Here is a 23,112-nt window from a genome sequence, read left to right as displayed (position 1 = left end):
GTGGGATGACGCTCCATATGGTTGTTTGGGCAATAAAAGCACATGGCAACCAACACCAGGATGTCAACAAATGCACATGCTGTCACAGATGATTAGGAATAGGGAAAGGAGGCACATGGTAAGGTGTAGGAAAAAATCCATCACATTCAGATGGTAAGGGAACATCAGAGTCCTGTATGAAAGGCTGCAGTTTGTTGGACCCACTTGCATTTATTCATGTTCTCAACTGCAGCCACGGCAGGTGCCGTACGGCCATCCGCTATAAATGGTTCTTTCTGGCCATGTTCTCAGTTTGCGGCTTCCAGTGGCATATCATGTGGATGCAAAAGGTGGCTTTTGGTTTTAGGATCTTACTGTAACGGGTGTGGAGTGAACCCAATTGCAGCACAAATGAACCAGGTTTGTTGAATTAACAGTCTTTATTCAGCAGGTTAATGCAGGAAAACAGCTAACCACAAGATGCATCAGAGTAGGGCAGGCGGGTATGGCAGGATTTGGACCCGGGTCTCCTGTGAGGCAGACAGGCCACACAAGACCAACGGGGCAGGCAGGAAATGTATGGGACTCGTGAGGCCCATACATTTCCCTGGAAAGTGGTTCAGATGAGGGCTGGGAGTGGATCCGGACCTTGAGATGGAGTTGGCACGCCTGACGGCACAAGGTGAAGCTGACACAGTGGGTCCTCGGGCTAAGCAGGAACAGGCTGACTCCCAACCAGCCACAGGCAGACGAGGAACAGAAAGCAGGCATGCAAAACTCGTAGTCGGAGACAGAAGGCTGGTGGATTTATCGGGGCTGAGACGTGAAGCAAAGATCAAAGGCGACATCTGACATCTCCCCCATAGAAAGGTCCTCAACATCCTGGACAGGTGGGGGCAAGATGTGGGTCCCTCGACGAGCAGACTCATAGGATGGCTGGTCGGGGTGTTGCTGATGAAAGTTGGCCACGAGACTGGGGTCCACAATATGGCGAGCAGGAACCCAGGACCTCTCTTCAGGACTGTAACCCTCCCAGTCCACAAGACTGAAGACCTCTACCCCACCGACAAGAGCGAATCGGGTGACGTACAGCATACACTGGACCGCCAGCATCAACCATTTGTGATGGGGGAGGTGGTGGTGTCGCAGGGACCAAGGGACTGTGGTGGACTGGCTTAATCTTGGACACATGGAAGGTTGGGTGAACTCTCATGGAATGTGGGAGCTTTAACTGACTGCCACTGGACTGATAACTTTCTGGATAGTGAAAGGCCTGATGAACTTAGGTGCCATCTTTTTGGATTCCACTCAGAGAGGTAGGCCTCAGGTGGAGAGCCACACTTGCTGACCTGCTTGGTAGGTAGGTGCAGTAGTACGGTGGCGGTTGGCAGTGGCAGCATAGCGACCCACAGAACGAAGGAGGATGGAGCGAGCTTGGAGCCATGTTCTGCGGCAGCAACGGATGAAGGCTTGGACAGACGGACAAGAAGTCTCCTTGTCTTGGGCTGGGAACAGTGGTGGTTGATAGCCATATGCACACTGAAATGGAGAGAGGCCGGTGGCAGAGCAGACAAGGGAATCGTGAGCATATTCAGCCCACAATAGTTGTGACGACCAGGAGGAGGGGTTCTGGGAGGCCATGCACCGCAGGGCTGTTTCCAGTTCTTGGTTCATGCACTCAGTTTGTCCATTGGTCTGGGGATGGAATCCAGAGGACAGACTGGCAGTAGCACCCAGCAGACTGCAGAACTTCCTCCAGGCCAACAGTTCCCTGTTACCAATGTCATAATTCTTCTCAGCCGAGAACAGGCTTTGAGAGAAGAAGGCACAGGGATGGAGCTTTTGGTCAGTGCCAGAGCGCTGAGACAAGATGGCCTCCACTCCCTATCTGAGGCGTCCATCTCGACCACAAACTGTCGTTCAGAGGTGACCACTGGAAGGGCACTTTGGAGGAGGTCAGGGCGGTGAGGGGGGCTGCCACAGAGCTGTAGTTATGGATGAAGCGATGGTAAAAGTTGGCGAACCCCAGGAAATGCTGAAGCTGTTTGTGGTTTTCAGGAACAGACCAGGAGGTGACAGCTGAGACCTTGGCTGGGTCCATCTGGATGTTGCCTTGTGCCACAATGTTCCCCAGAAAAGATACTAAAAAGACATAGAACTCACATTTTTCTGCTTTGACATACAGGGAGTTCTCTAGGAGGCGCTGGAGGATGGACTGGACATGATGAATGTGTTGCTCTTTGGACCGGGAGAAGATGAGTATATCATCAAGATACACAAAGACATATTGGTTGAGCATGTCTCGGAGCACATTGTTTATCAGTGCCTGGAAGATGGCAGGGGCATTGGTGAGGCCGAACGGCATTATGAGATAATCGTAGTCACCGGTTGGGGTGTAAAATGCCATCTTCCACTCATCTCCTTCTCTGATGCAGACAAGGTGGTAGGCAGGTCAAGTTTGGAGAAAATGGTGGCCCCCTGGAGCAGTTCAAAGGCAGTGGAGATGAGTGGCAGTGGGTAACAGTTCTTTATAGCGATATCATTAAGTCATCAGTTGTCAATGCAGGGTCTCAATGTCTTGTCCTTCTTCTCAACAAAGAAAAATCCTGTTTCAGAAGGAGATAAAGAAGGACGAATGATGCCCTTGGCCAGGGAGTCGATGTAAGTCTCCATGGCTTTTCTCTCAGGCTCCAACAGAAAGTACAGGCGCCACTTGGGAGGTGACATACCAGGCAGGAGATCTATGGCGCAGTCGTAGGGGTAGTGTGACTCTGGCTTAGCTGAAGACCTGGCAGAAATGATGGTACACAGGTGGCACCCCGGTGAAAAGCTGGAGCTGGAGGAGTGAAGCGAAGCTGAGGCTTGCTGCAGGCACCTCTGATGACAGGCCTTGTTTCAGTCTCATCAGTGCCCTTGCAGACTCAGAACCACAATTCTCGAAGCCAAAAGCCTTGCAAAGTTCGGCAGCAAACAGGTCAAAGGAAGCACAGGCTGGAGACCGCCTCTCCCACTCAGCTTTTCCCCATAGTCAAGCTCTGCCCGTCAGGTGGTTGATGACAAACGCTACCTTTGCTGGTTCAGCGGTGAAGGTGTGGTGCTGCAGGGTGAACAGAAGAGAGCAGTTCGTGAGGAAGGGGCCACAAGTCTCTCAATCACTGTCGTACCACTCTGGGATTCCCACCCAGGGCTCAGGAGCAGGAGCCGATGCTTCAGAAGAGGGGGCAAATCCAGCAGACGGAGAGAGCTGGGAAAGTTGGGCTGCTAGCTGTTGCATCTGTCTGGCTAACGCCGCTAGTGCTCATCCCTGAGCCTCAGCAGACTGTCTGGCTTCATCAGCAGACGCAGTCATCATGGCCTCATGTTGCTGCAGGATGCCCTCAATTGTCTCGAGGCGACTAAGTGGTGTGGGATTGTGTGCTGGGTCCATAGCTGGCCAGCTTGTACTCTAACGGGTGTGGAGTGAACCCAAATGCAGAACAAATGAACCAGGTTTATTGAATCATCAGTCATTATTCAGCAGGTTAATGCAGGAAAACAGCTAACCACAAGATGCATCAGAGTAGAGCAGGCGGGTATGGCAGGACCTTGAGATGGAGTTGGCGAGGCTGACGGCATCAGAGGAGAGGAGCTAGCAAGGTGAAGCTGACAAAATGGGTCTTCGGGCTAAGCAGGAACAGGCTGACTCCCAACCAGTCACAGGCAGACGAGGAACAGAAAGCAGGCAAGCAAAACTCATAATCGGAGACAGAAGGCTTGTGGATTTATCGGGGCTGAGACGTGAAGCAACGGTCAGAGGCGAGTCGGGTCGATACCAGATAAGCAGTCCGGAAACAGAAACAAATGCTGGAGAGTCAGGCATGAGAGCGAAGACAATCTGGCAAAGAGTGAGCGGAGTGAAGCTGCATATATACTGGCTTGATTGGAGATGGTGAGCAGGTGACAGCAGCAGGTGGAAGCAGCAAAGCTGATGAGGGGTGTGGCTGAGCAGCAGAGCAGCAGAGCAGGAGAGGGGGAGAGCAGACTGTGACAACTACACCAAGAGCATTACAAAAGCGGTGGTATTTGATGACTTTTATCTGATCAATTCTGCCAATGTAATGTATTTATGGCACTTATTTCCTTAAAAAAATTCAAACAGTAGTTTGGGTAGTTAGTTCCACTTTTCCCCCCACTATGACAGCCCTGGTAGCAGCTGTAAAGTTACTGACCTGAACAGGTGATCTCCATCTTGGAAGCAGACAGTTCTGGATTTGAGTTTATTATGTGTAGAGCGCCAGATATGCATTCTCCTGGGAAACCCTGTACTGTTTGCAGTGAAACAACAGAACCACAGCTGAGCCGTCTGCACACTTCAGCTAGTGATGCTATGTCCCATTTAAAGTACTGGTAATCCTCTTCTGGCCCAAACTGGTCATCCACTGCTGGCCCAAACTGGTCATCCACTGCTGGCCCAAACTGGTCATCCACTGCTGGCCTAATCCGTTCAACCACTGTTGTACGGACAGGGATGGGCCTGGGCCTGGTCACATCAGGCTTAGACGCTGCCTTCCACTCTCCCTGGACTTTTATCTCTAGTTTACCAGAACAGTGGCTGGCTCCTCCAACCAACCTGACATCACCAGGAAATACTGAACAGAAACCAAAAATAATCAGTACATAAAATAAAGTTACTTCCACTTTTCTTTTTTTTTTAATTTGCAAAGTTTGTTTTCTCTCTCTTTTTCAAATGTCTTCTTTACCTTTTGACTTGTGTGTGTCTGCAGCCCAGAGCCCTGCAGAGAGGATGAACAAAATAAATATTAAAATAAAGAGTTTTGACTTAGGAAGGACTGGGTACGGTAAAACTAAAATTCATGATTTTGTAGGTCATAATCATGTTTGTGTTATTATTGATGTTCATTCCTTTTGACATTGAAACCACGGTGTTCTCCTCTCCCATTTTTACTGGCAATAAATGGTAGAATTGCTAAAACAAAATCTTTAACTCAGATCGCATATGGATGTAATTTAAGAACAAGAAACAAAAATCTGCCAGTTAACACAATTCTGATCATGGAAAAATATTTTATGCACAAAGCCAAATTTATGGAAAAATGCCATTCGTTGTTAATGCTTTTTGTAATTTCTATGATATTGCAATTCCATGAAATACAGAAATTTAGAATCTGCAAAGGTTGTTTGAACATATTAACCCGTTTATGCCCAGATTTTTTTCGGAGTTGTAAGGCATTTAATTTTATCAGTTGAGTCCCTCTGAATCATCTTATGTATTTATTTTTTTTTCCATTTTGTACTTTGTTTTGAAGAAAATAGCATTTTTATGACTGGCAACAATTGTTTGTAGAGTAGGGTAGGGTTTGTAGGTGTGGGCATTGGCTATGGTAAGTACTTGTGTGTCAAGAAAAGTGCACCTCGTACTGCACATCAAAATCTTTTACCTCAGTGAAGCACAAGCTAATGTTAGCTAACAGAGAAAGATCACTTAGCAGCTAGCAAGAAAATGATGTATGGTAACATATCAAAATCCTATAGACACAGGCCTTGAATACCTGTGAATTTATTTAGCTAGAAAGAGTATTCTAAGAGGACTAAAAAGAGCCATTGTGCATTATTCTACAATTTGAAATAAGTAAATTATGAGCAATCCTGACAACAGTGTTTTCCTTTATTTAGCGACAAGCTATGTGCCTACTGGAAATAAGCCCATGAACAAAAAAATATTTATCCCAGGTACAATTTTTGGGGGGTGGGTTACTCTAGAGACTTGAATGATTAAATAATTATAAATATGTTTGGGAGGAAAATCATAAGAAATTTATGAAAATTACCTCTTTCTAGGAGGATTTGCATTCGCCATGTCTTCAGCCATAAGGAGCAGGAAGCAGATGATGTCATGTGACAGGAAGCACTTGAAAACTATTTTTTTATAAACCAAAACCTTTGTCTAAGTTGTCTACTAGCATATAAGTGGGAAAAGTTGCATTACCCAATTTTATTTATTTATTATGTTGTTTGTTGTTTTGTGTGTGTGTGTGTGGGGGGGGTACCATTTACAGTATGTACTTCAGTTTATTTTCTTATTTTTGAACCTTTTTTGTAACATTACATAGAGAGCAACTTTGGTATTTTTCACCAAGGCCCAATTTTCTTTGTTTTTGTGTCGAAGTGACTGATGGGAGCCACAATTTTTGAAACGAGTCCAGTATAGAGTGACAGAGCTGCACTGACAGCAGCAAAACAGGCTGAAATGTAACCCCTGCAGGCAATCATGCATTGTCAATGTATGTCGAATAAAAGTGTTTGTTTTTGTCACTGACAGGATCACAGTGTTATTCTAGTTGACTGACAACATTATAGAAAGGATCTCTACAGAGAAAACCCTGTATGTTAACCCTTTGAAACCTGGAGCAACATCACTTCTCTTGTGCTGCTTTCAGATGCCTTAACTAAGTATTAAAACCTTTGAACTCGGAGCAAATTGGTATGATTTCTGTCAAAAACATGGGAAAACGGCAATGAGCAAGTTGGTGAGAAACGTCCAACAAATTCCAAGAAATGAGTGGATTTATAATTTTTTTAAAGCTATAGGGTAAAATCACTAGAGGAAAACAAGAAAAGAAGCAAGGACAAGTTATCATAATTACATATTTAAATGTTACAAAATTATTATAGGCCTATTTTAAGCACTTTTTCCTCAGTCATTACCCTGTTTTTATTAATACTGGATTTCTTTTTTATCATTATAAGTTCCATTCATTATACACAAAAACGTGGGGATATAAGGTACAGATAGGAAAATACCAAGGTTGCCCTTTGAAGTGTGTCTTTATTTCATGGTTAAATCATTTGACTTTAAACTGATTTATGCCACATGGTAAAAAAAACAAACAAACAAACAAACAAACAAACCCATGGATTTATTATGCTCCAAACCCGGACAGGTTGGGAGGGTTTTCCCATGGGAAAAACACGATGAGGGACAATTTCACAAAATACCGTGTGTTCCAACAGCATCCTAAACGATACAATGTAAAATCAAACATCATTCAGGCGACTTTTACCGTCTCTGTGCGTCAACGCAAAGACGCGGACGGACGCGAATTCGGGCCGGGCGGCATGAAGGACGCGAAAACGTGTATTTCGCCACTTCGCGCAAGTGTAAATTTTTAAACTTGAGCGAGAATTTCGCGTGTGGTTGTGTTGTTGCAGACTGTCAGCTGATATTCTCCTGACGTTACTGAGACACGGGAGCTACAGTAGCTGTGAGTGAATTTTACAAATTTGAGTTGCTTCTTAGCAAAATGCTGAGTAATTTAAGTTGGTATTTTATTGTGGAAAGTAAAGACCGGAGGTTGTGTAAATGCTGTGAAGAGTGTTGGTTCACTCTGCTTCTGAGCGCGATCCTGTTTACACCCAACTTTCTGTTGTATTTCACTGCAAACTACGTTAGCCGTTTAGCCACCGCCTCTCCTAGCTAACGTAAGCACAACCACGGTTGTGGAGGCGTACAAACAGAATTGTTCAGCATGTCCAAACGAAGCGCAGCTGTCTGCTCTCACCTGGACACCTGCTGTCATGTGTGATACACAGCTGAATTTCTCTGTCAAACTTCACAAGCAGCGGATTCAAAGTGGCAGAGTGCAGAGAAGACAGCGCAGCGTTCATTCCTGCAGAGAACACTCTGGATACAGTGAATAGCTCTGTGCAGCAGGTGGCGCTGCAGCTCTGGGTGAGTTCATTGTAAATATGAAATCAGATATTTGTTACCTGCACATGTTCTCAGCTTCCAGTGTGGACTCATGTAATGTTTAACAGCGTGTCTCATCTTTAACATGAATGTTGCTTCACAGAGTGGGAATGAAAAATAAATAATTTTTTTTCATACCTAGTAAAATGTTTCTCCTACACAGTAAATAAGTATTTTGTTTATGTTTTTTTCTGATTCCAATTCCATACCCATATCGTTTCCATAAAACTAAGAACCTTAATGTTAAATCTGTCTGATTATCAGGGCTGCCAACTTTCTGGCAGCCCTGATAATCAAAAGGTTGGGAGGGTCATCTCTCCTCAACCCCCAGGAATTTTGTTTTAAGAGTTCAGAAGACAAATTCACAATTTCAAGGACAGACAATACAGGGTTAAACTGGTTAACTTAGAGATTATTACATGTCTTCTTCTAGACGTCTTCTTTTTTTTTTGTAATTTGACTATTCTTTCTAAATTTTGAATATGTAATTTCCCCCCTAGCTTTTAAAAAACTTTTTTTTCTATCTACTAATTTATTGTTATTTGGGGAACATTTCTTTCAGAGTTGCTCTTTGCCTTTTCCCCTATGTTTAAAACAATTTAAACCAATTTCAGAGGTTTAAATGCTTGTTAAAGGCATCTTAACACAACAAGAGAACTGACGTTGATCTAGGTGTTAGTGATAAAATGGATGTGTGTCGTGTCAGAGGTGTTTGTCTCGTGATCAGTATGTGAAAGCTGGCAGCCCAGTAGATTTATTCCTACTTCTAATAATTATTCTGTTGTCTTACTCAGACAGACGTTCTCATTTTTTTATTATATCAAGTGATATTCACATGGGGACTGAGAATATAAGTGGCAGGGTTTATTGATTTTATAGAAAATTTAACAGCCTTTAACCCTTTGAAACCAGAGTAGATTTATTTCTTTATTTTTTTTTTGTGCTGTATTCACATGCTTTTCTCAAATACTCAAATCCTGTGCCAGATTATTTGAGTTCTTTCAAAAACATGAGGGAAAAGACAATGAGCAACAAAAAAAGATAAAAAATATAGTGTTCATAAAACTATATTATAATATAATTATATATTTAAAATTATGTTATAGAATAATTATTATTTTTAAGTGCTTTTTTCGGTTAATGTCCCAATTTTTTTTGTCAGCCCTGTTCACAGTCCTGTAGGTACCTTACTGGATCTCAATAGCCTCCCAAAAAGACCATTCAACACACACAAAAAGGATCACCAGCAAGAATGTGAAAAGGAAACATCTGGAAGACATACAAGAGCAAAAAAAGGAAAAAGCCACACAGGAAAACCTAAAATCAACCATAATAGATCACTACAGAAGAGAGAACCACATCATGGATTGAGAAGGGGCCAGGGTCATCAGATCAGAGAGCAACAAGTACCACCGTTGAATAAGGGAGGCTATTGAGATCCAGAAATGAACCGACAGGACTGTGAACAGGGACGAGGGGTCCTACATGCTGCCACCTGGGACACCATCCTCAAGAGGCGGTGGGACAGCAGAGGGCGTGGCCGACCTGTCAGGACCAGACAGGTCGACCACGTCTGCTCCTAAACAGCTGATAACACAGGTCACAGCAACATCACATGACTCTTCTGAGGAAGACTGCAGGATGATAGCAGTCAAAACATGTCAAGGTAAAATGTTACACTCTTTAATACTTGTCTAACAACAAGAAACAGGGTAAACTAAAAAATAATCTTGAGGTCATATGTGTTTGTTTTTTCCCCTTTTTTGTGTTTATTTTCAGGTAGTTTTCTTGAAACTTTTTAAGAATTTCATGCTCATTTTCAGGCCATTTCTTGTGTCTTCTTACCATGTTTTTGAAAGAGGTTAAGCCAATTAACTCAGGATTCAGAGGGTTAAAGCAGAGTCCTACCTGAGCTCCAGAGAGACAGAAACGCCATCAGCACTCTGTGGTCCATGTTGACTAAGTGTGTCCCTCAGTGTCACTGTGTCTTCATGTGCTGTCTCGGCTCTTTATCAGTCTCACAGTTAGCTCTAATCCCCATTTAAGAAAACCCCAAACTATTTCCTGTTTGCTTCGACCGTGGGCTGTTACAAAGCTGTGTTTTTTTTTTCAAAGTATGAAATTACAAGAAATTAGTGGATTTTGATTTTTTTTTTTTTTCAAATAAAGCTAGGAACATTATTTATTTATTTATTATCATAATTACATATTTGAAATTATGTTACACAATTAGTATAATCTTTTAAGCACTTTTCCAGGTCATTTCTTTTTCTTTTTTTAAATTTTCTTTATAGTTTTTCTTTTTAAAAAAAAACTAATTTTCCTGTAATTTTCTTGAACTTTTTACTAAGTTTTGGTTCATTTCATCTTTCAGCCTTCTTCCTGTGTTTTTGAATGACATCAGGCTAATTTGCTCAAGTTTTAAAGGGTTAAAATATGTACCATGAGGTACAACCTGTTCACAGACAGAATGTGGACAATTCAGCAAGTCCAATGCATGTTATCATCATCATCATCATCATCATCATTATTATTATTATCATCATCAGTAGTAGTATGACAAATTACTATTAATATTTTTACTTGCATATAGACAATTTTCCAAAATCAAAAGCATCAGGTTGATCATATGCAATTGCAGTTGCCCCCGAGCAGGACAGCGCGCCATTGCCACACTGCAAAAATGGCCAGATGAACGTGACAAAGAGCTCAAAGTGGCGAACTGGCCCCCAAATTCCCCACATCCCCATCTGATGGAGCATCATTGAGACGTGGTGGTTCCTCAGAGGTACCACTGATCCACAGTGGGACTTAGGACCTCTGGGGGTTTCTTGGGGAGGATTCTTTGAGTCCTGTGGGTTGTGAGGTGGGTCTCCAGCACGTCTTACAAGTGCATGATCATATTGGGATCTGGGGAATTTAGAGGCCAGAGCAGTGCTTTGAGCTCTTTGTCACACTGCTTGGGCCATTTCTGAGGTTTTTGCGGTGTGGCATTGTCCTGCTGGTGGGCCACTGCCATCAGGGAGTGCAGTTGCAGCTTGTTCTCATTCAGAAGTCGTCATACTGCCACTTTTGCAGTACTTTAAGTAAGATCCCAAAGCCAAAAGCCACCTTCCTCATCTGCATGACACGCCACTGAACAATGTCAGCTGAGAACACGGCAGAACTGGTTACGCTATATTTTACACCTTCAGATGGTCTGACGGAACCTGCCTGGGCTGCATGGTACGCTGCTGGATAGCTTCAGGTTGAAACGCTGTCGATAACGATATAATATAAGGAGCACGAAGGTCCCCTTGATGGGCTGCAAGGATGGTGGATGGATCCAACAAACCTCTGAGTCTGGTGTTCATTTCACATCTGAATGTGATGTTTTTTTTCTTACCATGTGCATTTTTTGCCTAAACATAACCACATGCAGCATAGTCCCACCAATTCAATTTTATTTAGCAAAATGTGAAAAACACGTGGGCTTACAACACAATGAAATAAAACATAATTTAAGAATAAGGTGCAATTCCTTAAAACTTTGTAAATAAGTAGCACTGTGACCTAAAAAAAGTATTCTTTAGGTCACAATATTTGCAATATTACTGCATCAAAATCAGTGACACTGTGAGGGCACAGCATATTATTTGGCCAAATAATAACAAGAAGAGGGCAATAAAATAGTTGCTGTACTGAAAAAAAAAACAGGTTGTTGTTATACATGAGGCCCATAACAAAGTATATAGGTCTGTACTTTAAAATAAAGTGTGGTTTTTACAATCTTGACACATTCATGAGTCACTTGTGGTCCATTCAGAACGAAAGCCTGCTGACACGGAGCATAACAGAAGTCCACTGCAAAGCAACAACTTGTGACGACTTATGTAACAGCGTGTTGGAATTGTATAATACTTTAGTAAATGTACTTTCCACTACTGCTGCAAATACCTGCCAGTTTGTGCTCTGAAGCCTCTGATATGCAAGCACATTTAATCTGCATGGTTTACATGTTCTGAAAGCATACTTAGAGAAAGTAAAACGCCCGGAGTTTGAGGTGGTTTAATGTCAAGCTGTGATGGCTGAAGGTGGGAAAATAACAGCGACTAAAAGTTACGACACATGTCTGATCTTCTAGTCAGATGTGCTGCTTCCTCGCCATCATTTTAATCTTCTTATCATTGTGGTTTTGCTTATACGTCACACATTTTCTGCTGGATGTGCCAACATGAAACGGCTGTTTCTGAGTGCATTTATTATGTTACCAACACATTCAGTGATCTGTCAATCTGTCAATTTATTTTATTTTTATTTATTTATTTTTAATTTTAGGCATTGCAACATCCAGTAGGTTACTGGACGTTTCTATCCAAAGGGAGAAAAGTCAAATTGAAACTACATTAAGACCCCTTTTTTAAATCCTTGTGAGTGATGTTTGTCTGAACTTGTGTGATGAGCAACAGAATCAGTCAGGCTTAAAAACTCCCTGTGATGCTGAGGATGAGGTTGATAAAATTGTTGATTATTGGAGAGTGTTTGTGACAAGCACAGATGTTGATGATACTGAAGTAGTTATTGGTTAATTTCACTTGAAATCAGATTTCGTTTATGAATTTTTAAAAAAAAGAATCATCTATCATTAAATGCATGCACAGTTGTCAATGTGCATGTTCTGTACACTGCTAAGTTTTACACATGAGAATATTTTTAGAAAGTGAAGGCATTTGTACAGAACATTTTTTTCTGGTGATCCATTTTCTAAGTGTAAAAAACATTTTTTATGACGTTATGAGAGAAAAAAAAATATTTTTTTGCGAGGAAAAAAACCTGCAAGAAAAAAAATTGGAAAGAAAAAAAAATGGAGGTGAGAAAAAAAAAACTTTTTTCACTCGGCTCCACACTTTTTTTTCTTCATGTGTGGAACTCAGTGAAAAATATTTTTTTCTCAGGAGGAAGATCAGGCTCATTTTTTTTAAGTGTTTCTTTTTGTAGTTCTCATTTTGACCACAACTGCTACTGTTGATATTAGATTTTGCATTTTGAAGATGAAACATGAGAAAACACAAACACAGTGTACTGTAACTGCTGCAAGTGACAGTGACCACTATGACCATAACCTTTTATGTAACATGAAAGGCCTCATATATCAGAATTTGAATAATTCTATGTATGAGGCCACAAAATGTTAATCCTCAATCTGACTTGCTGATAGTACACAGTATTCCACCCGTGACACTAACGGCAGATTAGTACCAAGTATAACACATTCATGGCCAAAAGAAAGACGTGACGGTCATGTTACATAACCTGCTAACACATAAGAGATGCATGTTGTGTTAAGAGTGCAAAGAGAAATGAAAACTTCCCTGGAAGAACATGGATGCTATTGGTCCAATTTGGGACATGGGTGGTGGTGCACTTCAGCCTCTTGTGGTCAAAATGAGAATTACAAATAGAAACAATTATACAAATGAGCATTATTTTCCTCCTGATTTTTTTTTTTCACTGGGTTCCACACATAGACAAAAAAAAAATTCTTGTGAAAATTGTTTTTATTCCACGCATTTTTTTTTCACTCTGTCACACATGAAAAAAACAGAGAAAATTATGGATTTTTTCTTGCCCCCCCACCCCCCCCCAGAAAATTTTATTGCCCCCAAATTAATGTTTTTTCCTTGCCCCCAGCCCATTTTTTTTCTTGATTGATTTGAGTTATTCAACCTTTTAAAAACCTGAGCAAATTTGTTTGGTTTCATTCAACAAAGGCAATGAGCAATTTGGCATAAAATGTCTTTAGAAATTGTAAGAAATGATTAAAAGATGACAAGAAAATTACCTGACGGTGGGTAAGAGAGAGAAAGAGAGAAAGGAGGAAAGAAAAAAAGAGAAAGAAAATTAGTGGAAATTTATCCAAAACTCTGAGAAAATATCCAGAAGATATTTTTATATATGTATATATATTTATATATATATATATATATATATATATATATATATATATATATCCTGGACATATAATTTTCTGTCGGACATTTTTTTTTTTTTTTAATTTTTATTGAGATTTCTCTTTCTCTCTTTCTTTTGCTTCCTTTCTGTCTCTCTCTCGTTAATTTTCAGGCCATTTTCCTGTCATCTTTTAATAATATCTTGCAATTTGCATTTAATGCCAACTTGCCGTTTTTTTAAGGAAACCAAAACAGTTTGTTCATGTTTTAAAAGGTTAAATGGCTTGTTCAAGGCGTCTGAAGGCAGCCCAAAAAGACGGATGTGGATCCAGGTTTCAAAGGGTTAACATGTTTATCATTGTGATGTTAATGGTAAAAAGTGAAGCTCATGTTGATGACTTCCTATACTACTGGTTTTGGTTTCGTTACTGGTCCTCTCCGGCAGAACCATACAGAGGAGGGCGGAGGGCTGCACCAACATGCGGCTGCGTGTGATGTAACAGATAACTCCTAACTGGCCGATAACACCAACAGGCGACGCTCAGATGACACGTGAGTATGTAAAGTGGATTTAGATTGAACGTTGGTTGTAATTATTATGTGTCTATTATGAGTGTCTTTGAAAGTGCTTCTGTGGATTGTCAAAGTTTGTTTGTCTCGTGTCTGGGTCAGCTGCTGTTTATCAGGGGAGGAAGAATGAGGAAATATCCTTACAGTGTTTCTCTTTGTTGCAGCCTGTTTTATCTGTTTTTAGACTACAGCTGTGCATTAAAGGGGGGCAGCCCCTCAGTAAAGGATCTAGATACGTTATTTAGGCTGCATGGCAAAGGTTACTGTGCTGTGTCTTTGTTCTGACCTGTCGGGGGACTGCAGATGCGAATTAGCTCAGATATAATAAACGGTTATTATTATTATTTACAAAAGCCCATAAAGTAGCAAAGATCTCATGGTTCACAATAAATACAAAATCGTATAAATCAAAGACATCAAGAAGCCTAGAAAATAGGGTGGCAACTTACACCATTTTATCACAAAAAAAGAAGCTGCAGGTGAAATGCGTTGCCCGCTCTGACTAAATTACAGTTAAGTCATTCAGCGTGCGGAGGTTTACTTTGTTTTCCACTAATTATGTCCCTGCTACCAACCAGGACCTGACGATCACATTAGCGGTGCACGGGAAGTTTATGACAAATATTTCTGTAAATTAGTGACTTATTATTATTATTATTATTATTATTATTATTATTATTATTATTATTATTATTATTATATTATTATTATTATTCTCCACTTTTTTTAAACATTGTTTGGAACTAAATGTGGTAAAATGTTGCCGTTAATTTTACTTTTTTTTTTTTTTTACTGTTGTAATGTTCTCAGTAACGAAACAGAAAATGTACCAAGTAGACAGAATCCCCACATCACAGAAAATGAAGCAGTGCTAAAACCTAAAAAACGCCAACCTAAAAAAATCTATATTAATTGAAGTGTATATTATATTATATTAAGAATATTTTCACCACTTCACATTGCCATCAGACAGCCTTTGCTGACAGCAAACTGAAGTTGTTTTCTCAAATCCACCATGAGAGTTTTTGTCAGACATGACAATGCATCAGTCTACTTGTCTAACTCTTGGAAAGAAATTAAATGCACGTATTAACTAAAATGTTGAACTTTTCTTTGAAACCATCTCTGCAGGGTGTTTACATCATGCAGAGGGGCTTCCAGCTGGGATTGCTGCTTCTGGTGGTCCAGCTGTTCCAGGAGGGTCTCGGGAACATCCCTGCAGTCACCCTGGCTGTCCTGGGATTCAATGTGTATCTTTATGTGTTCCCTGCTGCTCCAATGATGGAGGTAGTGTTACATTAATAGTATCCCCACTGCTACACTGCCACTGTAACATTTAGCAGTCAATTGAACAATAATATTAATAATTTTAATAATACAGTTTAAAGCAGCTACAAGGCGTTTTAACTGCAGGGTTCCCTATCCTTAAGAAGTCCTAAAAAGCATTAAATTCTTAGTTCTACAAATAAGGCCTTAATTGGTATCAAAATGTTTGAAATCAGTCTTTCAAAAGTCTCAAAAACACTAAGACATTTTGAGTATGATAGTAAGAATCACTTTTTCTTTGATATTGCATCGTAAAATCTCAAAATAACAGCCAATATCTAATTTTTAAATATAATTTCCGAAGTGTATCGTCAGATCTGGATAGAGGAACCACCAACATTCATTTACATTTACAATATCCAATCAAATGAAAAATAAAGAAGCTTTTTTTTTGAAGGAAGGGATACTTATACGATAAAATAGTATGTTAAATGTATTCCAGTTTTTTTGAATTTTTCATTTTAACTTTTTGACTTGACCCAAAAAGTCATGTTTTATGTTTTAGAAGGTAGAAGTAGAAATCACAATTTGTCCTTGATCCTGCTACATATTTGGAGTTGAAGGATGAGTTGATTAAAATCAGCAGCTACTATTAAAATTCCATTTGGTTGCTTAGGCATGTTTCTGCTGTTGGGATCATTCAATTCAGTCCAGTCTCTGATTTCCCGTTGCTGTGTGAGCCTCAATTTCATCTCATCCACTTAATTCTCCTGCAACCAGACATTAGCCAGAAGAATTCGTCCGGCGCTTTCAGTTTGGTCTCTCCCCTTTGGTCTGACTGGCTGCTCGGCGTATGCCATTGGTGGAGATCCTCTCACAGTCTGCTGCATTAAGTCCAAACTCTACACAACTTTTCCTGATGTTGATAAGTGCTTCTCTATCATAGAAAAGTCGTGCTTCAGCAGAAGGGGCCATGGTGTCAAAAAAATAGAAAAATATAGCAAAAAAGTAGCAAGGATTTGAGGAGCTACAGGCTGCTGCATCTACATGTGTTGCCTACGTCATAGCAACATTGTAGTAAACATCTGTACAAAGTCGTCCCTAATCCAAAGTAATTGATATTATAATAACATAATGATAATATGATGGATATTGCTGTTTTTACTGTTTTCTGCCTATCCACTCCTCAGGCCTGTGTGAGCCTCCAGCGTGTGTACAGGAATAAAGAGTGGCATCGCCTCTTCCTGTCCCCCCTGCACCACGTGGATGATTGGCACCTCTACTTCAATATGGTGTCCTTCATCTGGAAAGGTATCAGGCTGGAGCGTTGTCTGGGGGCAGCCTGGTTCCTATACCTGCTGTCAGTCTTCTCTCTGCTCTCCGGACTCGTCTATCTGCTGCTACAGGCAGCACTGACAAAACTCATCGAGGACTCTGATCCGTTGATGACATTAACAGAGGAGTGTGCTGTCGGCTTTTCAGGTACAAACTACCAGCAGTAATCGCTGTTTTGAAAATGTTTGAAAATGTGTTATAAAGAAATGAAGAATATTTTAAAGGAATAAAAAAATCTGTCTAACCCTTTCTTAATGACCCTAAAATTAGCAAGAAGTTAGTAAAAAGCACGAGAAAATTAGGGAAATTACCTGAAAATCTAATATATTTTATCTTTGTATTTTTATGTGCATTTTTTATATATATATACAATTTTTTACCTCTTTTTTTGCCTAGTTTTAGTTGATTCTTTTGTAAGTTTTTAAAGTTTCTTGCTGAATTTGAATGATTCCTGTTTTTTGAAGCCTTCTCATTCCAAAGTCATCACATACTGCCGCTTTGGCAGTGCTTTCCGTGTTTGAACCCGATACCAGAGGCCATCTTTCACGTCCGTATGATACTCTGTTGAAATACTGCCAGTTATGAAGGTCCCCGTAGGGGCTCGAGGGGTAGTGGGCGGATGGCACAAACCGTGGACTTGGATGTGGTATTACGGTGTTCACTTCCTATTTGAATGTGACGTTTTCTACATATTACCATGTGCCTCCTTCCCCTAACCCTAACAATCTGTGCCGGCATTTGCGTTTGTTGACATCCCGGCGTTGGTTGCCATGTGCTTTTGTTGCCTAAACGTAACTGTGTGCTACGTCATCCCACTGTGTGCATTTGTTGACATCACAATAGCGGCATCCTGCAACATAAAGAGCAGACTCCCAATGATACCTAAAGTGTAATATATAAAGTCCTCTGCAAAGGTACAATATGTGATGACTTGGGATAAGAACATGTAGGTTTTTTCTAACCATCCTCATTAAATAACTCTGATTTTACAATGCTCCTCATTACAACTGTGTCTTTAGGTGTCCTGTTCGCTCTGAAGGTGGTCAGTAACCATTACAACCCCGGTGGGGTGACCTTCGTGTTGTATATGCGTGTGTCCAATCGCTTCGCCAGCTGGGTGGAGCTAGTGCTGATCTATCTCATTTCTCCCGGGTGAGATACTAATTCCAAATTCCAGAAAACCGGCAAGTTACAATCAGGGTCTTGAGTATGTTTGGTTTATCGTTTATTCCCATTGGTAGCACACAGATAGATATGCAGTCTTCTCCCTGAGTCTGTGTGTATAGTGTGTTTTTTCATTGCTCTTCTGCAGGACCTCTTTGGTTGGCCACCTGGCAGGTATTCTGGTGGGTCTGCTCTACACTTGGGGTCCACTGAAGGCCATCATGAAGACATGTGCAGGTCTGAATGTTGCATTCTTAATTTCAGATGTCTGTTGTTGAGCTGCATTCAGACACCTTTCACCTTTCAAGTATTAAAACTTTGAACCCTGAGCAGACTGGTTTGATTTCCTTTGAAAACATGGGGAGAAAAAGACAAGGAGGAACTGTGAAAGAAACATCCTGAACACTGCAAGAAATTAGTAGATTTAGAAAGCTGGTTTTAAAAAGGAAGGGAAAAAACTATAGTTACAATGATAGCGATTACATATTAAAATTTATGTTACAGAATTATTATTATTATTACTTTTTAGCACTTTTTTTCAGGTTATTCCCTTGTTTGCTTTTGTTTGCTTTGCTTCCTTCTTGTCTTCTTTTTTGTGAGCTAATTTTAAGGTAATTTTCTTTCTTTTTCTTTTTTGTCTTTTTTTTTTAGAAATTGTAATTATTTTTTGTTTTTTGTTACAAATTTCTCTCTATTTTTTGGGAAAATTATTTTAATGATCATCGTCTTCTTTCTGTGTTCTTTTAAAACGAGTCCAGTAAATTTGCTTAGGTTAAAGTCAGTGAAGAAATGTTTGAAGAGACTTAAAATGTATGTGACTATTTTTGGCAAATCCCTATTTTTACAATCCTCATCAAGTAGTTGCATCGTCTATATTAGCTAATTTACACGTGTGTGTGGCGACTGGTGATTATTCAGCTGGGCTACAGCCACCCTCACTTGGGGTCCAGATCTGTAAATATTAAAGCTAGAGTTGGTAACTTTTAAAAAAAAGTAACTTTGGTCATATTTGCTAAAAATGTCACAATAATCACGTAGTGGTAAATGAGACCGATAATCTGTGAAAAAAATCATACTCTTCTGCCTACTACTGTCGCCTCGTAGTGCTTCTGATGGCCAAACTGCATTTGAAGAAAAACAACCAATCAGAGCTGAGGAGTCTTTAACCCAGCTGTCAATCATGTCAATCACCGCTCATGAACCAGTGTTACTTTCGCAGCTTGTCGCATCTTACCCTTAGAAAGACTAACGGCATGAGTGAAGGGGGATGATGGTCTGTTTGAGAGGACTTGGTCACCTTTCTTAATGTATCTGCCTCTTTCCTTAATTTCTCTATTTTTATTCTTGTCAGTTATTAGTATTATTAATTGCTTTATGTATGATGTAAAGAGATGTATGTAAAGAGCACTGTGTTAAAAAGTTTTTAAAGTTTTTTTTTTAAATCTGTAAAAAATCTATTTAAAAAAACTGATTAGCATTTGGTGGTTGGAGGAAAAAAAAAAGTCACTGTGACCTCATGAAACGTGTTTATTGGCCATAACTCAAGAATTCATATGCTAATTATAACAACATTTCACACAAATGATATAATGATGACATGCTATAAGTTTATATCCAAAAGGTCAAACTTTACTGTGACATGATAATGTTCTGCAAAATGTTCTGTCCATTGCTCCACATCATAAGTGAGGGACATAAGGAGACACATTTGGTTGGATACTGAAACTGGTGACGCTAATCTTGAAACTGCGCTGATTGTAGAGATCTACCGTGTGAAGCATCTATGTTTTCACAGATATGGATGTAAACTGTAAAGGAAACTTGACTTGTGGTAGGCAGGAATTCTAGTCTCACAGGTTATCTCTCTCATGTACTTCTCTCAGAATAAAGTGATAGTTCACTAAATAGGACAGTTATTTCCTTAAAAGTTACCAACTGAAGCTTTAAATGCTGATGTAAACCCTTACACTAAGTCAATACATGACGATAATTCTTCTTGTTCTCTGAATGTTCTGCAGTGTTCACTGAAACTTTTTTTTCTCAATCAGAGTTGGTGTCTCCAGATGGAAATAGTCCACGACCGAGTTCATTCTTCAGCTCTTCAGGTATTTCACTAAAAGGGATCTACAATATTTGATCAATTGTGCAATTACTCCAGCATACGACTTTGTTTGAAATTTGTTCAGTTAATCAGTAACTTAAATCAACAGGGCGTTCCACCTTGATATGCTATCTGCCACAGTGCGACACAGAAATGTTGAAATCCTCCACATGGAGACGGTAATTACAGAAGAAAAGGGACAGGACAGGGTTCAAGACATGCTTAAATAGCAAGGATACTCTCTGCAAAAGTAACAGCCTTTCTGGTGTTTTTAGATTCTAATATGTTGGGCACTGATAAACTATTAACCATTTTCTTATTCACAATCAAAATAAAGTGATTCCCACTGGGAATTGTTTTTGTACTTTTAGTATACATAAGGCGTCAGAGTGAATAAAACAGCATCAAAATAGAACTTAATTATTACAAAATGTGTCAGTGGAGGATCCCCCATACCCCCCGAAAGAGGTCCTAGCTAAGACCTAAAATCATAGAAATGTCCTAAATCTAAAAACATGCTAAAATCCTGGAAAGGCCCTGAAGTCCTAGAAATATGCTAAGTCCTAGAAATCTCCTAAAATCCCCCATACCACCCAACAGAGGTCCAAGACCCTAACATCCCAGAAACAACAGTAAATCTGAGAAATCTCTTAAAATCCTAGCACCATCCTAAAATCCTAGAAACACACATCGGGCTCCTGTTACTGGCCCCTGGCCGCTTGTCATTTTTCAAAAGCAGCGCTCAAGCAAAGCAAGATGAGCATCCCTGCTGTGGGACACCAAGGACATTTATTGTGGAACCTCTTTAATAAACTTCTATAAACACATCAGCTGTCTCTTCAAGTCAGCTCTTAAAGTATATGTCTGTTTTACCAGATTATTTTCAAGTAAATCAAAAAGGGCTCTATGTTACTTCTCAATCATTCAAAGTTTTGTTTTGAAAATTATCACCTGAAAAAGACACCTGAAAAAACTTTTATCGAGCCATCCATTATTGCTTACTGTTGGGTTCATCTGTTTGTCAGTTCATTCTAGTATCTACATGTGTGTAAATGTGTGTGTAGGTTATAGCGGGACAAGACAAGAACACTCAGAAGATCCACAGCATGCGGAAGATCATATTGCAGGTGATGCATCTGCATACACAGAATCTTATATCGCAGGACTGACGGAGGAAGAGCAGATAGAAATGGCGATCAGAAAAAGCCTGAATGACAAAGGTAAGAAAAAAAGAAATTATTTCAGTCAGAATGTTTCTAAGTTACTATAAATAAGAGACAAATCAATGTCAAAAACACACAACTTAAGTTATGATATTTAATTTTTTAGGACAAAGCAGGCAGAGGCAAACTGAGCACCCCACTGAGGAGGAGGTGAGTCTTGAGGAGCTCAGGAGGAGAAGATTGAAGAGGTTTAAACAAGATGTTTCCAGTCAGAGGAGGAAAAGAAGATTATAATGACAGGATGAAACCTCATATTGGCCCTCAATCATGTATCTAACACACATTACCAGCGTAGATCAGTGCGGATTGAGTTCATGTATGATACATGAAATGTTCTTATTTGGTTGATCACAGCGTACATATGACTAGCTGTTGATAACTGCTACTGCTGAAGACAATCGGCATTTGCATATCCTGCCCGTTTTATCCTCCGCCCCATCCGAGAATGCGAAAAAGCAATGAGTTTAATATACAAAAAGTAGGAATTAACCCTTTGAAACTTGTGTAGATTAATTGGATTTCCTTCAAAGACATGGGGAGAAGGCAATGAGCAACTTAACAACATAGGACCCAAGAATTAGCAAGAAATTAGAAAAAAAGTCGTTAGAAGAAAAAAATCAGCCAAAAAAAAGTTTAAGTTTAAAAAACTAACTAGCAAATGGCTTATATATATATGTGTGTGTGATATTTTTTTCCTTGAGCCTCTCTGAGAGACTTTGGGAAAATGCATCAAGTGTTTGTCCCACATGATGTGTTCAATTATCGTTAGAAATTGGAAAATATAATATATATAATTTCTGGCTATAATAAATGGTGTAAATTTGGTGAATTTGTATTTTGGCAAACCAGCAGGTTTAGAAGGCATGTTTTCTTTAAATATCACCAAAAATGTTTTTATTTTTATTTTTATAATGTATAAATATATATATATATATATAAATTATATATATATTTATATACAATATATTTAATTTATAAAATATATATATATATATATATATATATATATATATATATATATAAAAACCCGGTGTCCCAAGTGTCTGGCTGGCTATGCTGGATCAGCCATATGCAGTTGCCTCTGAGGTCTGAGCCTGTTCTTTGGATAACCTTTAAGTTCAATGCCATCAAGGAATAAATAATTTGAAATGCTTGATGCATTACCTGAACAGTAGAGTCTAATCATAAAAAGCTGTGTTTGTGTCTCCACATGATGGTCTACAGCATGCTGAAGATCAAACTGCAGATGATGCATCTGAATACACAGAATCTTATATCGCAGGACTGACTGAGGAAGAGCAGATTGAAATGGTGATCAGAAAAAGCCTGAATGATGGAGGTAAGGGAAAATAAATACATCAGAACAAAAGGAAAGTGACTGCTGTTGTGGCTGAACAAAACAAAACACTTCAGTATTTAGGTCAGTTTGTTTAAAATCACTGTAAATAAGAGACAAATCAATGTCAAAAAGACACAGTTTAAGTTAGAATATATTTTTTAGGCAAAAGCAGGCAGAGGGAAACTGAACACCTCACTGAGGAGGAGGTGAGCCAAGAGGAGCTCAGGAGCAGAAGATTGAGGAGGTTTAAACTCGATGTTTCCAGCCAGAGGAGGAGAAGATTATAATGACAGGATGAGAATCTCATCTCTCTTTTTATCTTGTTTATTAAAATGTTCTGTTAAAAAAAAAAACAAAGCCTAAATTGGAGGGCATTGCCAATGTAAAAGACTTTAAACTGGCTAGTTGTGCCTCTCTTTACATTCTATTTTTGCACAATAAATATTAACTGCTATCCA

The 23,112-nt window shown here is 39.7% G+C and overlaps 2 protein-coding genes across 3 annotated transcripts in view; one reads left to right on the top strand and one right to left on the bottom strand.

Moving 5' to 3' along the window:
* LOC121964896 (scavenger receptor cysteine-rich type 1 protein M130-like) overlaps positions 1-9,742 on the bottom strand; it is an 18,694-nt gene extending 8,952 nt beyond the window's left edge. The window contains exons 1-3 of the mRNA XM_088079349.1: positions 9,635-9,742; positions 4,719-4,751; positions 4,188-4,607 (exon numbers count right to left, since the gene is read on the bottom strand). Of these exons, the coding sequence (XP_087935475.1) occupies positions 4,188-4,607; positions 4,719-4,751; positions 9,635-9,680 (499 nt within the window). The 5' untranslated portion in view covers positions 9,681-9,742. The remainder of the gene's footprint in view (positions 1-4,187; positions 4,608-4,718; positions 4,752-9,634) is intronic.
* LOC121943606 (rhomboid-related protein 4-like) lies at positions 7,089-23,112 on the top strand. 2 transcript variants are annotated; one of them, XM_088079353.1, is made up of 12 exons: positions 7,089-7,241; positions 7,600-7,708; positions 14,102-14,212; positions 15,358-15,513; positions 16,683-16,974; positions 17,847-17,979; positions 18,140-18,228; positions 20,040-20,096; positions 21,157-21,312; positions 21,422-21,465; positions 22,540-22,654; positions 22,817-23,112. In XM_088079353.1, exons 4-12 carry the CDS (start codon positions 15,370-15,372, stop codon positions 22,939-22,941), a joined length of 1,155 nt encoding a protein of 384 aa, XP_087935479.1. In that variant the 5' UTR covers positions 7,089-7,241; positions 7,600-7,708; positions 14,102-14,212; positions 15,358-15,369; the 3' UTR covers positions 22,942-23,112. The 2 variants fall into 2 exon arrangements, with proteins under 2 accessions (XP_087935479.1, XP_087935478.1); XM_088079352.1 differs by having other exon boundaries at positions 7,090-7,241; positions 14,102-14,208.

This window comes from Plectropomus leopardus, chromosome 6 (assembly GCF_026936395.1).
Source record: "Plectropomus leopardus strain MGB_pleo_1.0 chromosome 6, ASM2693639v1, whole genome shotgun sequence".
NCBI lineage: Eukaryota > Metazoa > Chordata > Actinopteri > Perciformes > Serranidae > Plectropomus > Plectropomus leopardus.
Note: the sequence above shows the minus strand (reverse complement) of the source record. Positions and strands in the feature narration are given on the sequence as shown.

Excerpts from the sequence above, each read along its gene's own strand:
- LOC121943606 (XM_088079353.1), top strand. The coding sequence starts at position 15,370 with ATGCAGAGGGGCTTCCAGCTGGGATTGCTGCTTCTGGTGGTCCAGCTG. Across the intron at positions 15,514-16,682 it reads CTGCTGCTCCAATGATGGAG|GCCTGTGTGAGCCTCCAGCG; the intron begins GTAGTGTTACAT and ends TCCACTCCTCAG. Across the intron at positions 17,980-18,139 it reads ATCTATCTCATTTCTCCCGG|GACCTCTTTGGTTGGCCACC; the intron begins GTGAGATACTAA and ends GCTCTTCTGCAG.